This window comes from Zootermopsis nevadensis, unplaced genomic scaffold (assembly GCF_977971745.1).
Source record: "Zootermopsis nevadensis isolate Lab colony 2312 unplaced genomic scaffold, Znev_1.0 Znev_ptg000003l, whole genome shotgun sequence".
NCBI classification, from domain to species: domain Eukaryota; kingdom Metazoa; phylum Arthropoda; class Insecta; order Blattodea; family Termopsidae; genus Zootermopsis; species Zootermopsis nevadensis.
Window position 1 is genome coordinate 5,358,456 of NW_028259135.1, and position 14,140 is coordinate 5,372,595.

Below are 14,140 nucleotides of genomic sequence, written 5' to 3' on the forward strand. Positions count from 1 at the left end.
CGTGGTTCGTACTGATGTAAGTGGGAATCAGCCCAAGTGTCTGTGTGTTTTAAGTTTGTTTCAGTTGGTACAGATTAGGTTCGAACAGCTTAGGACAAGAGAGTTTCGGTTAAGTCAAGACAGACTCGTTTGGTTAAGTTAATGTATGATATCTTCGGTTACGTTTATTTAGGTTCGGTTAAGAAATTTTAGGTTAGGACACATGTTTAAATATTAATTTTAAATGTTAGACTTCCTAATGTGGAAATTATGAAAAATTTTAATTTTAGAGTTTAAAAATTACAATACTTGCAAACTTATTTCGCGAGACAAGGATATACTCCCAGCAAATGCACGTTGCAAGCAAAGCATGAAAAACATGTGCACATGTATATTCCTATATTGAATATTCTTTACAAGCTTGTTAATTTGTTATTTATTCTTGTTGTTGTTTATCATTAGTAATACTACCAACTATGTGCAATCATTTCAACTAGTAACAACGTGACAGCTAATAAATTAATGTTTCCATACTCGTCTGTTTTGGGAGGGGAGAGCAGAGAGTTTTTTCTTCCAAGGTATACTGCGTTCCAGCGTTTTTGGCTGCTGAAATTTGTGAATTGGAACCTCGGAGCGAGTCACTTACCAGACGTTTGCTGGAAGGGAAGGCAGTAGGCCGCGTAAAGTACACTATTAATAAAATATCACCACGGTATACAACACAGGAAAGTCGATGTCACTACATTCCATATCACTAAACAATGAACTCTGCAGAGAGAATTACATAATTTTATCTTCTTCACAATTCTTCGGTCCTCTTCCAATTCTTCCACTCCTCACAGACCATCGCTTTCTGATTTATCACTCGATTCATCACAACCGCTGCTGCCGTCCACTCCATTATCTTCAATTATAATACGTTCAATAGCGTCTTCGATTATGCCTTCTTGCTCACAATAAATCTGTTCTGGTTTTTCATTCCTCTTGCCCAAATTCTTCGAATCTCTGGCGACGCAGATGCTCGACGTCCTTAATTTTAAATGTTGTGTTCTTGCTTGCAACCCATTGTTTTACGTCTGCCCAAATAAGTTCAATGGGGTTTAAATCGGGATGGTTCGGCGGAAGTCTCAGCACAGTCCGTTCTTTGTCTGCCAAAATCTGATTAATCACGTAATATTTGTGCCTTGACTTATTTAATTTGATTAAATCTTACACTTGAGCTTTGAACACGTCACAAAATGGGATGTTTATTTCCAATAACCAGGCTTTCATTTCGTCCTCTTTTGATTAAGACGTCGGTGGTTTGTCTGTGATACGAGGCGTTATCAATGACCAGAAAGGAGATTGCAACGAACAGGTGGCATGTTGTTAACACAGCACAGTCACAAGACGACAATTATTAGGCTTCTACATTGCTGCACTGACACAGACTGTACTGACCGACGGAAACTCCTTCCTTCCTTCATTGAGTGGTCCGCATACTGGGCACTCCCTACAAGGTCAGCGGCCATAATCGGTGGATCCAGTTCTACCATGTTTCCAGAGACCGGCCCTGGTTACAGGAACCCAAAGCTTAATCACGTGAACACAAAAACCTATCCTGTAACAATTTAAATCAGTTCACATCTTCATAACGTGTTTCTCTAACATGTTTTAATATTATTCTCCCGCCGACCCCCAGGTTTTCCAAGTAGTTTCTTTATGTTGAGTTGCCCGACCAATTGTCTCTTATTTTGTTTCTCTCTTTTCCCGATTCTCTATTAATCGAATTCCTCTTAATCAACATTTTCAATCTGAGTATACAGAAAATGCAAAAGTCAGGACACACATGGCACGAGAATACGTATCAATATGGTTTATTTTACAATTTTGCATTTAATTTAATTAGTTTTCATGTCTGCCCTCGTAAATATCTTTGCAAGCTCACGCACAAACATTCTTCTACTTCAAGTATTCAAAATGGCCACTTTCCACATTCATACAACTTTGCAAACGCGGATGGGCAGTGCGTCCTGACGTTTCAACCAGCGGCTGTATATAAATAAAGGCATCCTGTGATCCTGGATATTCATTTTTTATACATCCATCAATATACAGAAAATAATATGTGAAATTAATATTTATTTGGCCATGTTCTGAGACGAAAACCAATTCACTACAGATTTCAGCTAATTCGGCTATAAGTAGCCATTTCCTTGTGTTAAATCACTAAATTTGAAAGTAACAACACATTAGTATCCATACTATCATAACATTTTTATTATATTTTATACCATTTAATTGATGTGACAATTATATTAATGAGTACTTTAAGCTGCCGGAAGGCAGAGAATTAAATTCTTTCAGCAAAATTACTCATTTATACACGTTAAAGAAGTCAACATCTGAAATACAATAACTATTACAGCGATACATAAATGAATGCGGCATAATTTAAATCATTCTGTTGATGTTCAAAGTACAGAGAGAAATTAGTAATCGTCGTATAGGATAATGATTTCAACAGAGTTCAACAGAATCGCATCATTTGAAAATGTTTCAAAATTTAAGTATCTGAGAACAACAATAACAAACATAAATCAGGTCCATGACGAAATTAAGAGTAGAACACATTCGGGGAAAGCTTGTTTTTATTCAGTTCAAAAACTGTTGTCATCTTGTTTACTACCCTAAACACTGAAGATCAGGATTTATAAAACACAAATAAATTTGCCTGTTGTGTCCTATGGTTGTAAAACATGGTCTCTTACCTCGAAGGAAGAACGTAGATTACAAGTGTTTGAAGCCAGGGCTCTCAGGATATTTGGATCTAGGAGGGATGAAACAAGTGGGGAATTTATAATATTGCATATCGAGTAGCTGAGTGAATTGTACGTGTCGCCTAGATTAGTGAGGATAGTGAAATCTAGGAGGCTCCGATGGGTTGGACATGTAGCACGCATGGGGGGGGGGAGGCAATGGGTGCATACAGGATTTTGGTAGGGAATCCTGGAAAACACCACTGGTCAGACCAAGAAGGAGATGGGAGGATAACATCAAGATGGATGTTGGGAGGTGGGCTGTGAAGATGGCAAATGGATGGAGTTGGCTCAGGATCGTGTCCGGTGGCGGGCTTTGCTGTTGTCGGTTCTGCCACCAGGGAGTTAGTTTGTTAGTTGTAGTTTGGGAACCCACACAATGCACCACTTTCAAGTTTGGTGATTCGAGATTGAATAGGAACTCCAGCCTCTTCCGATGAAGAGTAAGTTCTTAAACAATGAGCCCTTTATTTGACACGCCGGCCAAAGTCAGTCACAATCATCATCATCATCATCATCATTATCAAACTGAAGGTGACAAGCTATGAAATTCTGATCGGTTATAGGGGAGGGTAAATATGTTACTTCTGGAGCCTTATCAAATTGGAAATGTGTCGATAAGCTCCCGGTTCTTTGCACAGAAATGATTACCATCATTGTTGACGTTGTTTATTATTGTTAATCACTGATGGAACTGGCCCTGTTTTTGTTTAATGCCGTGTCGAAACAGACGAGAAACCCCAGAATGGAAGAAAACACGAAGTGCGATCATGTCTTTCCAAACGACAGAGATCAACTTGAATACAGAAAACTTCCAAGCAGCTTCGTCGAGGCTGAAATTTGGCGCCTCTTGGGGTATAAGGTAGCTGTCACGCAATACGGTGACCATTGCTTTCGACGTAATTTGGACCTGGCAATGAGCAGTTCACGATGGCTTCCCTTGTACCCCGCGGCTAAAAACATTCCACAGGGCTGTCCATAAACGTTATTCTATTCCGCCACTGCCTTACCTTACACCTGCACTTTTGCAGCACAAAAGGTTCTGTACATCAGATATAACAGACACGTGATTCGGCTTACCTCTTCAGATGAGATAATCCACTTCATATTCACTCCTACAATTTGCGCTATTATGTCACCTTCTCCTTCTATTACACCAGCAAAGCAACACACACATGCACTTCTCCAAAAGCATGGATGTCAACTCCGATCACCACTCCGTTACAGCCACAGGAGTTTCGTAAACATTCAGGAAGTGTACTGCCATCTTGTGACACAATTGTGAACTCACTCTGCCAACATACGTACAATAGACAACTGAAGAGTACGTAAATGAAAATTATTACAAGACCGAATTTGTAGTCAAAATCAATTGTCTTGTCAACATTTTCAAGAACACTGAAATTCATGCAACAAAAATCATGCAGAATCATATTTATTACGACACAGTTTTGACTAGTCAGAAACACGAGGTATTTAGAATTCAAAACAGTCATATATGTACTTACGTATAACTAAAACAAATGAAGTGTCTTGAAGAGAAAGCGAGATAAATATATAATAAAATAAAGTCGATTGTCTTATCGTTATAGATTGAAGTGATGAAAACCTTTCGTTTATGCTTTCATAAATAATGACAGTGTAAAGACAATGGAATTGTGCCCTTTTCTCAGCGGGTATTCTTCTCAAATTTCAATTTTCCAGCTGTTTTGAGAGCTTCACGACACTTGGATAACGTCTTAGTAAGCAATGCAACGTGCCTTCAACTGAGCGATAATTTCAGACTGTTCTCATAATGCATGTACGAGATCTCGGAGAAATGCAATATACGTGTAGTTGCTCAGCTAGTCAAGAAATTCCTCGCCTATTAAGGAACCGATGGTTCATTGTCATGTGCACAAGAGCCTGCGGGTAGTCTTTATTCACACTCAAAATCCAGTCCACATACCCCCGTCCTCTTTCTCTCAAACCCACCTTCATGTGTTCTTCACGCTCCATCATAAGCAAAGGGCATATTATGGGCGTTTTTTGTCAGTTGCTTCCTTTAGCCGAAAAGGCGGTCTTCTTACAAACTTCATGTTCTTCCGCGTGACAACTCGTGAAAGGTTGAACAGATTTTCATCAAATTTCGTAAGCAGAGTACTCTATTAGATGTTACTTCGTACAACTTAATCACATGGTAGTTCAGTTTGGGAGCATTCCCAAATTTTTACTCGCACCTCTTCGTGTTCGCCACCTCGTTTGGGAACTATTGCTCTTTCAAGCACGTCACTGAAATGTTTTCGATTACAATTTTTTAATAATATCTTTTACGGTGGTCCCTGTAGAGTATAGATCAACATGGAGGTGTAACTGTTCCGTTTGGTTTCCCGACTGATGGCTTGCTAGCTATTATAGTATATGTGGAAATGAAGAGATTAGCGCAAGATAGGCGAAAATGGAGGACCACATCAAACCAGTCGGAAGACTGATGACAAACAAACAAACAACCTATCACTTCTCCTTGAAGATGAAGACTTTAAGAAACTTCGAAATGCAGGCAAAACAGCCTCTTTTGTCATATGTGTATATATTGTGTGCTTACTAGGAGACGTCATCTACAAGCAGGACCCATGTCAGCAATGAATCAACCTGAAAGCCCATAAATGTCCATATGGAAATTGTACTTTCATGATTGTTGCTTTTCATGCCACCTAGTGTGAATTGCAGGAACGTGCTTCTGTGTGGCCAACATTATATGTTTAGTTTATGCTTACGGGTTGGTAGTTACGTGTTGGTGTTATCTGTGGTTGTGTGGTACACGTCAAATTTCATGTGTTTGTATACTTATGTATTGACTATTTTATAACGAAAGGCGAGGTGGTAGCAGATTAAAAATTTAAATTAGCCTCCTACCACATATTATTCGTCTCTGTAAAGGAATAATCAAAATGGGTACGGAATTTAAATTGTAAGAATAAAATGCCGGAACAGTATTCCAATTTCCTTAACACAGTTTCATGTATATGACTCATGGAATTAATTCTTGCTAGAATTAATTATTTTTGAAATAAAAATACTTTATGGACAGGATGTGCAAAAAATATAGTTGAATGACAACGGTTTTCACTTCGAAATATTTGCAAGAAACACCGGCTGTGTAAATTAGGTTAGGTGTTTGCATTTTCAATGAATTTCATTTATGTCTTGTGTTGTTTTGGTAGGAGGGTTATTGAGTTATTTTCGAAACCTCCTTGGAAGTCGAGAAATGAGAATCCTTATACTGGGATTAGATGGTGCTGGAAAAACTACAATACTTTACAGGTGATGCCTTGGTATTGATTTATATTTTGTGAACAAAATTTAATAATGAAGCAGATAAATGTTTTCTCTGTATTTTTGAGACAATACTTTATATGACAGAATATTACTACTTAATGAGAAGATAGATATTATTGTGTAAATCCATATACATTTTTAGATAACCTTATTAATATAATTTTGTAAACAAATGTTCTGTGCCCATGTTTTCCGATATTTCAGATTACAAGTTGGTGAAGTAGTGACAACAATTCCCACTATTGGCTTCAATGTGGAACAAGTGACATATAAAAACTTAAAGTTCCAAGTTTGGGATCTTGGAGGACAGACAAGTATAAGGTATGAAAATGCAATTTTTGTTAAAAGTTTCAGGGGGTCCAACTTACCATAACTTTTATGTTAGCATTGAGTCTCAGTGGTCTTCAATTCTTAAAATTAATATCATATCTTAAAGTAATTCTGGTGAAACTTCAGAATGTGATTTGGCTCCCTCAGTAAATCAAGCTCCATGTTAATTTCATTGTGCCTGTTCTTGATTAGATGTGGACTAGTTTGTTAGGTTAGGTAAGCTTCAGTGGAACCTTAACTTTTTCCTACTTTTCTCTCATTGAGGTTAGTGGTTATGTAAGAAACAGTACAATGCTTGTTATTTGCCCCTAAAAGGCACTCATTTTATACTCCAGCTGGGGATCAATTATCCCAAGTCTTCCAAGGTTTTCCTTCAACTGTGCCGTGGAAATGCTGGGATAGTAACTTACAATTTTGCCACTAACATATATTTGATTATTCATTGTTGTGCAACAGTTTGGTGTTACATTACTTCAGCAGTCAATAATAACTGAATAAACAGCCAATAGATGAATTTTAAAAATGTGCTTGAAAATCAGCAATGGTTGCTTCTTTTTGATGTAAATACGTCTATGCGGAAGGGTCATTCGGCAAAAAAGTGTAACGAAGATGTGTAAGATCCATATCAACAATGTGTAAATATGGACCACCAACCAACCAACCAAAAAGCTAACTGAGGGCGGAGTCCTCTGCAAGCGCAAGCATCGTCCCTACCCAGGTGACACCATACCTGCGCACAAGGCGTATTGCTGGAAATGGTACACGGTCTTAAACTAAAAAACGGAAATTTTGCTAATGCTAACGGGGTTTTGTCGTGGCGGGAGCCTCAACCATTCCAACTGGGATCTGTTGCTGCTGATGGGAGGTTATCCCGTCAGGCAAGTTGTCCAAAAGAATTTGGTTGGTTGGATCTCTGGGGTTTGAACCCAGAGAGGGAGGGGCCGTTTCGACTGAAGGCCTCCGCGGCATGATCAGCTTTTATATGAACTAATGTGTGCATTGTTATGTTACCTAAGAAACTAATTGTTGCGTTATCTGTTTACTCGGCATTGTTGTGTTACATTACTGCCGTCAACAACCCGCTTTCGTTATTGCGGAAAGAGCTGAGCTGTGAATTGCTTGTAGAAGAAGTGTGTCATAGACTAGATAATTTTGTGCTGGTAAAAACGTTTTAGAATATCACAAGTATTTATATTATATAAGAATTATTACATTACAGAGATGTATTTATGTCAGATTCTCCAGAACTGGTTCCACTGTCAACTTTTTGTCCAGCCATCTCAATTCATATTGAAACTAATCTGTCAAATGGGAACTGTACAGAACTCTTCTTTATCCTCAAGTTACTCTTTGCAACACATTACAATTATTTGTTGGGTCCCTTTGCTTCCTAAGGCCACAGAAAATCTATTTTTGTTCTGAAAAACACAAGTTCAGGATAAAGACGGGCATTTTATGAAAAACATTTGTGATGGCTGGATAATGGTAGAAATTAAAATCCATAGCAGACATTCTGTGTAATGTGTACAACCACTAAAGATTACATTATCACTGGAAGTGATGGCAGTGCAGATTGCGACTTGCACTGGGAACAAATTGAGATAGTGTGTACTAGAGTGTCCAACTTTTGAAATATCATTTTGTTTCTTTTATACACCTCATACTGAACTTTTTGTCATGGTTTCATATGTATGAGTATTTCATGACATTTATTTTTACTGCGAAACACATATGAATGCCACAGAAACATTGTAACACTTTATGTTCATTCTGTCGAAGCAGAACAAACGGGCATTAAAGGACCTTTTGAGAGTTCTCTCTTGTACTGTTCCAGGCCGTACTGGCGCTGCTACTATTCCAACACAGATGCTATCATTTATGTAGTGGATTCTGCTGACAGAGACAGAATAGGCATTTCAAAGGATGAACTGCTCTATATGTTGAGGGTGAGTAGTGACTCATCAAATTTAGATTTTAAGTCCTCACTGTTGTTGTTCTAAACCAGTGGTTATCAAATTGTATGGTCTGTAGGCCATTCTGGCAGGGTCAGGTACATTTTTACTGACTCCACCTAAAATTGCTTCTGACTCCAACTCCACAGCCCGGGCAGGGCATAACAAACTTTGGACCGCCTATTTCCACTCATGCTACAAACAGAATCACCAGAAATAATCTAAGAATTTCCAGCATGACTTCTGATTCAGAGTTGTATGTGCGCCTCATCAGGTTGTTCTCTCAGACTTACAGTTTGAAATGACCTCACGGTGGTGGTGGTGGTTGGTCTTACGGGTTGTGATATAAGTCCACATAGCATTTCTGACCAGACCATAGTTAAACAAAGATGCAGTTTAATAACACAGAGCTTCTCCTATTTGCAAAAGACATTAAAACAAAACAATTCTCATAGAATCCCAAGAATGTTACAAAACTTCAGCCTAGAGAAAGATAACAATTCAATATCCATTGTGCTATAACCACGTCAAACCAAGTGGGTTGGTGTTGCAGTAACACTATGCAGGATCCCAGTTTGAATATTTTTCAGGTTATTGGCTGTCCTGATTTGTCTTTTGTGGTTTTCCTCTGTTCATCCAGGTGAATACCAGGACAGTATCTTGAACTTTTCAGAACTGCCTCCTTTCAGATCTTTTCATATTCACTGTTTGTAATCATCTTCATATCTCATTTGATGTTGCATGGCATCACAATTTGAAACAGTTTCATTAAGGAACTTAAGAACAGAGTTTTGAAATTTTATTTTGACAGATTCTGACATAAGAGACAAAACCACTGAAGCAAACAAACATTTTGTTAATGCAGTTGGCTACACTGTGTTGCAGGAAGATGAGCTGCAAGGAGCAGTACTGGTGGTGCTTGCTAACAAGCAAGACGTTGAAGGTTCTCTGAGTGTTGCTGAAGTCCACCAGGCACTGGGGCTTGACGCTCTCAAGAACCGAACATTTCAAATCTTCAAAACATCAGCTACAAAAGGAGAGGGGCTAGACTCCGCCATGGACTGGCTGTCAAATGCTCTTCAGAACAGAAAATGATTAACCTTGTGACAATCGCAAATAAACTGATTTTATCATTATAATTTTTCATAATTAAGTGTACAGATATGGCTGATGTTAGAATCATTTGGAGGGGGGTGGATGCTGGTGGAGTGTGTTCAAGGATGGGTGGATGTTCCAAGTGAATTATTGCTGGCAGAATTTTGAGACAAGGAGAACAGTCTCAAAAATTCATGCAGCACATCTTATGTTTTACAATGAAACTGTCATCAAGTGATTGTGCCTGTTGGTCTGAATTTGATGTATAATATTGTGTTGTTGCAATGACTTATGGCCAGTCAGTCTTGTTGCTGTGTATGTGAATCAAGTAATTATGGGAAAATTACTGTCTTATTGCCAGAATATAAATTTCCATATGAGAATGTTTTGTTTTTTGTATTCTTTAAGTGGTTGGCGATCACTAACCTGGTAAGACATCCTGAAGTTTCGTCCTCATCATCACTGGTTCCCTGTTCCTGTGCCACTCAGTCTATTTCACAGTTTATTCTTTAAAACTGATTTTAATATTGTATTCCTGTGAAGGATTTATTCCAGTGTGACTCTGAAGCAAGATTTTTATTTTTTTTATTTTAAGGAACAGGGAAATATTCTACAGAAAAAGTAACCCCATTAATAAACATATATATTACACAATAAAAAATCCAAAAATCTAAGCAAATTCTTTCAATACTTATTTCTTAATTATAGAAAGAATTAACAGTGACACTACACCCATAACAACAGAAGATACAACAAAGTACCTTGCTGAAGCAATCCCTAAAACTTTTCAAACATAAATCTTATGCCCGCAACAGCAAATGAAATTAAAAGTGTAATAAATTCTCTAAAATAAATAATAAATAAATTTTAAAAACTCAAATGATTATGATGAAATATCAAAGCTGTGCAAACTATGTTCATGTTCCTTCAAGTTATCTTTGCAGTCAATTAATGGCGGTAGCAGTTTTTCCAGAATAACTTAAATATTCAAATGTCAAACCCCTGTATAAAAAATGTGAGAAACTGCATACCAATTTAATTACCAACACCTTTCTCTAAAATATTTGAGAGTCATGTATAAGAGAGTAGGTGACTCAATGTCCTTGCAAGTGAACAATTTGGATTTAGGAAAAGCCAACTGATAAAGCCCTTTTAAATTTTACAGATAAAATCTTAAGTGCTCTTAATAGTAATATGCATGTTACTGGAATATCTTGTGATCTTTCTAAAGCATATGATTGTGTAAATCAACTCATTAATTATCACTGTCAAAATTACATCTTTATGGAATTTGAAATATAGCTGGTCAGTGGTTGAATTGTACCTTCATTACAGAAGGCAACAAAATCACCAGATTCAAATAATAGGGCCTATTCAAATTTGAGCATTATAAAACATGGAGTTCCTCAAGATTCCATACTTCATCCTCTTCTTTCCCTCACATATATCAATGAGTACTGTCAACCATTAACTCAGTCTAAACCCATACTTTGTCACAGACGATACTAATATTATTATTTCACATACAGAAATTGACTGTTTTAAAATTTGCATGAATGATGTCTTTACTACTTTGAACTCACATTAAATTTTGACAAAACAAATTTAATGAAATTCTGTACTACCTACAAAAATTGGTTAATCTAGGTATAGAGTATGAGGATAAAACAATTAAAGAAGTAGAAACAACTAAATTTCTTCCACTAGCCAGCAAATTCTTGCTCTAAAATCATTTGTAGTGGACAACACAGAAAAATTCAAACAAACTCAAAAATCCACAATGTAAGTACAAGATATAGATATAACCTTCATGTGCCTAAAACTAAACTCAGTAAATATCAAAAAGTAATTTATTATACTGGAATTAAGCTATTCAGTAATCATCCCCCAACTACAAAAAAGTCTGAATTACAATATGAAGGAGTTTACGCCAGCACTTAAAGAGTACTTCCAATCTCCTTCTGGTCCACAGTAGAATTCACCTGAACCAAAGTTCCTGGACATTATAAATTCATGTAAGCAATAGTGGCAATGCTTTCTCGTGCACTTATTTTTGAGGAATTCTGCAGTTGACTGCAAATCAGTCATAACTGTAATTTATATTTGTATTAGAAACAAGTATTGTATTTGTGCTATGGCTTGTTCTAAACCCTTGGCTTAGGCCTATGATGGATCTATAGAATGTAAATAAATTGTTCTATTAAACTCTTAGTTTCCTTCAGATATGCCACATGTCCTACTCTAATCGTCATTTTTGATTTCATACATTAGCATTAAATGAAGAGTGCAATTGTGAAGGTCCTGATTGTGTGATATTCTGTTCTAGACAGGAAAAGGTTGAAGGCCTAGTTCATAATTTTCTGCTTTTGTGAAAATGTGTGATTATATACAGAACAGATATATCTTGCATGGATGCACTAAAATAATACCCAGCCAAAGCCACACAGTTGACCCAGAGTCCAGGAGGTGGTACGGCCATCAGGACTACAGAGGTTAACCAAAATTATCAAAATGTATTGAATATATAAATAAAAAGGGGACATACAGAAAAAGGCCAAACAATCAAACAAATTGTAAGCGAACTCACATGGCCCCAGGCCCCGGCTGGAATCCTGACCAGCTGCCTTTCTGCATACACAAAGTAAACACAATTTAGCCCTTGCCCTCAACAGGCAGAGAATTTCGTCCTCTGACTCTCTCTCTGGCTATGGGCCCTGCACGGCGGACACACACAGATTGCCTCTTCAGGGCAGCGAAGCCTGCATCATCATTAATAATTCATAATCATTAAAATCATGGAGATAGAGCACTCCGAGCCATGAGGCACAGCTCAGCACTGATAAGACATCATTAATAATCCAATCTCAATACTGAGTTTTCCTGCCATTTTTTAACCTTCCGAGTCCAAATGGTATTTATATGTACCACATACGCTTACATTTAATTACTGCATTTTGCCCAAACAGTGTATTTATGGGCTTTGTATTATTCCCAGAATAAGCAGCAATTATGTCTCTAAACAGCATTAAATCAAACAATCTTTGCAATGGAGATGGGTTGAGTTTTATTTGCTATGGTGACTGAATTCTTGGGTGGAAAAGGCCACCTTCTTTCATCATAACATTATTTTAAGAAGTTATATTTGTTTGTGACAAACCAAAATTTATTATACTTCAGTGTTTACGCTATAAGCTGCATAAATGAAATGTGAACTGTTTTGGAAATTTCCGTAAGATATACCATATCTGTGGTGGAATTACTCTGTCAAATTCCTCTTCACAATCTACAAATAGTGCATAGGTTCTAAGTTATCCTTTCTTTGTTTTTCTTTTCTTTTTGTTGTTAAATAGTAAAGACACTGCCAACACATATACCATATGTGTCAGAAAGTAATTAAGATGCCAATTCATTGCACCGCAGGCCCAGCAACATGAACTATGAACTTCTTGTCACAACATCAAACAAGACAACATATGCAAACAAGAGGCAGCTAAATGTTATAACAAAGAGCATCAGAGAAATAAAGACACAAGTCACATAAATCTAATTCTCATGTCTGATAAAACACAACAGTTTTAGCACGATACACAATTAAAATGGAGTAAAGTTTGTTCAGCTGACATTACAGAAATGCCAGCAGAGTGACATTTCATGTCAGTGTTTCCAAGAGCCCGCAATACACTTGGCTTACTTTTGCCCCAGGCAAACATTACTACAAACATTACTACTATAACTACTGTGTACCAGCATGACTGTATGGTGGGAATGACACAGCTAAAATTAATGCTGAAGGAGTTACCACTCCACTGTTCAGAGGTAAGAAACTGTGCTAAAATTTTAGCAACTGTTTATCTTCTTTATAAATAAAATCTCAAGCTTATGGATTAGTTTTGAATGAAGCAATGTTTAAGGTTATGAAGGCAAACTGAGGCAGATTCTTAGCAGCAACATGAACAAGACTGAAGAAATGGAATCTGGATACATTGATCTTCGGTCAGTGACACAATCTAAGCATTAAGATTAAGCATGACGATTAAAATATAGAAATGTCTAACCTTATTTATTGACAGAAAAACAAGGTCAGTAAATTCTTAAGTATTTTGTTCAGTTACAATCATTAAAGACCAACACAATATTGATTTATACAGTTGGCAACCAATGAGAATCACCATGGACTGATACAGATAAATGTGACTGACAGGGGTACTATCTAACTACACGATGGTTGTCTTTCACGAAAAGTTGATACTCGGCTGGCCACAAAATGTTTTGCATCTTTAGGAACTTAAAAATTAAATACCAAGCTAACAAAAGCAGAATTCAGGCTATACCTTCATACCCTGTTTATTTTAGGATAAATTTCTGTTTTCATCTTGTCTATGCCTTTTCTCCAAGGGGATTTCTTCCTTTGAGATTTTCTGACTCAAATCTGAAAATTCCACATGCATTTCTCACCTCTCCAATACATTACATGTACCACCTCCTTGATATGAACAGCTAAACATTATTTGGTGAACAGTACACACTGTGATAGTTTCCTTCTTCTCTCTTGGGTCCAAATATTCTCCTAACAACTTGTAATCAGATACCCTCAATCTACACCCTTCCCTCAGAGGGAGAGATGAAGTTCCACACTCATACAACACAACAGACAAAATTATAGCTAAA

The 14,140-nt window shown here is 37.1% G+C and overlaps 2 protein-coding genes across 3 annotated transcripts in view; one reads left to right on the plus strand and one right to left on the minus strand.

The window, feature by feature from the left end:
* LOC110832776 (ankyrin repeat and BTB/POZ domain-containing protein 2) overlaps positions 1-4,067 on the minus strand; it is a 44,931-nt gene extending 40,864 nt beyond the window's left edge. The window contains exon 1 of the mRNA XM_022070122.2: positions 3,858-4,067. The gene's annotated coding sequence lies outside the window, so the exon portion shown is untranslated. The remainder of the gene's footprint in view (positions 1-3,857) is intronic.
* A 1,459-nt stretch (positions 4,068-5,526) lies between these two features.
* Arl1 (ADP ribosylation factor-like 1) lies at positions 5,527-9,855 on the plus strand. Of its 2 annotated transcripts, none has more exons than XM_022070165.2 (5): positions 5,527-5,711; positions 5,981-6,080; positions 6,300-6,416; positions 8,260-8,371; positions 9,263-9,855. In XM_022070165.2, the coding sequence occupies exons 1-5, from the start codon at positions 5,708-5,710 to the stop codon at positions 9,470-9,472; spliced, it is 543 nt and encodes a 180-aa protein (XP_021925857.1). In that variant the 5' UTR covers positions 5,527-5,707; the 3' UTR covers positions 9,473-9,855. The 2 variants fall into 2 exon arrangements, with proteins under 2 accessions (XP_021925857.1, XP_021925863.1); XM_022070171.2 differs by having other exon boundaries at positions 5,550-5,593.
* The last annotated feature ends 4,285 nt before the right edge of the window (positions 9,856-14,140 follow it).

Coding starts and splice junctions, on each gene's coding strand:
- Arl1 (XM_022070165.2), top strand. Junction 6,417..8,259: donor GGAGGACAGACAAGTATAAG/GTATGAAAATGC, acceptor GTACTGTTCCAG/GCCGTACTGGCGCTGCTACT. Junction 8,372..9,262: donor AACTGCTCTATATGTTGAGG/GTGAGTAGTGAC, acceptor ACTGTGTTGCAG/GAAGATGAGCTGCAAGGAGC.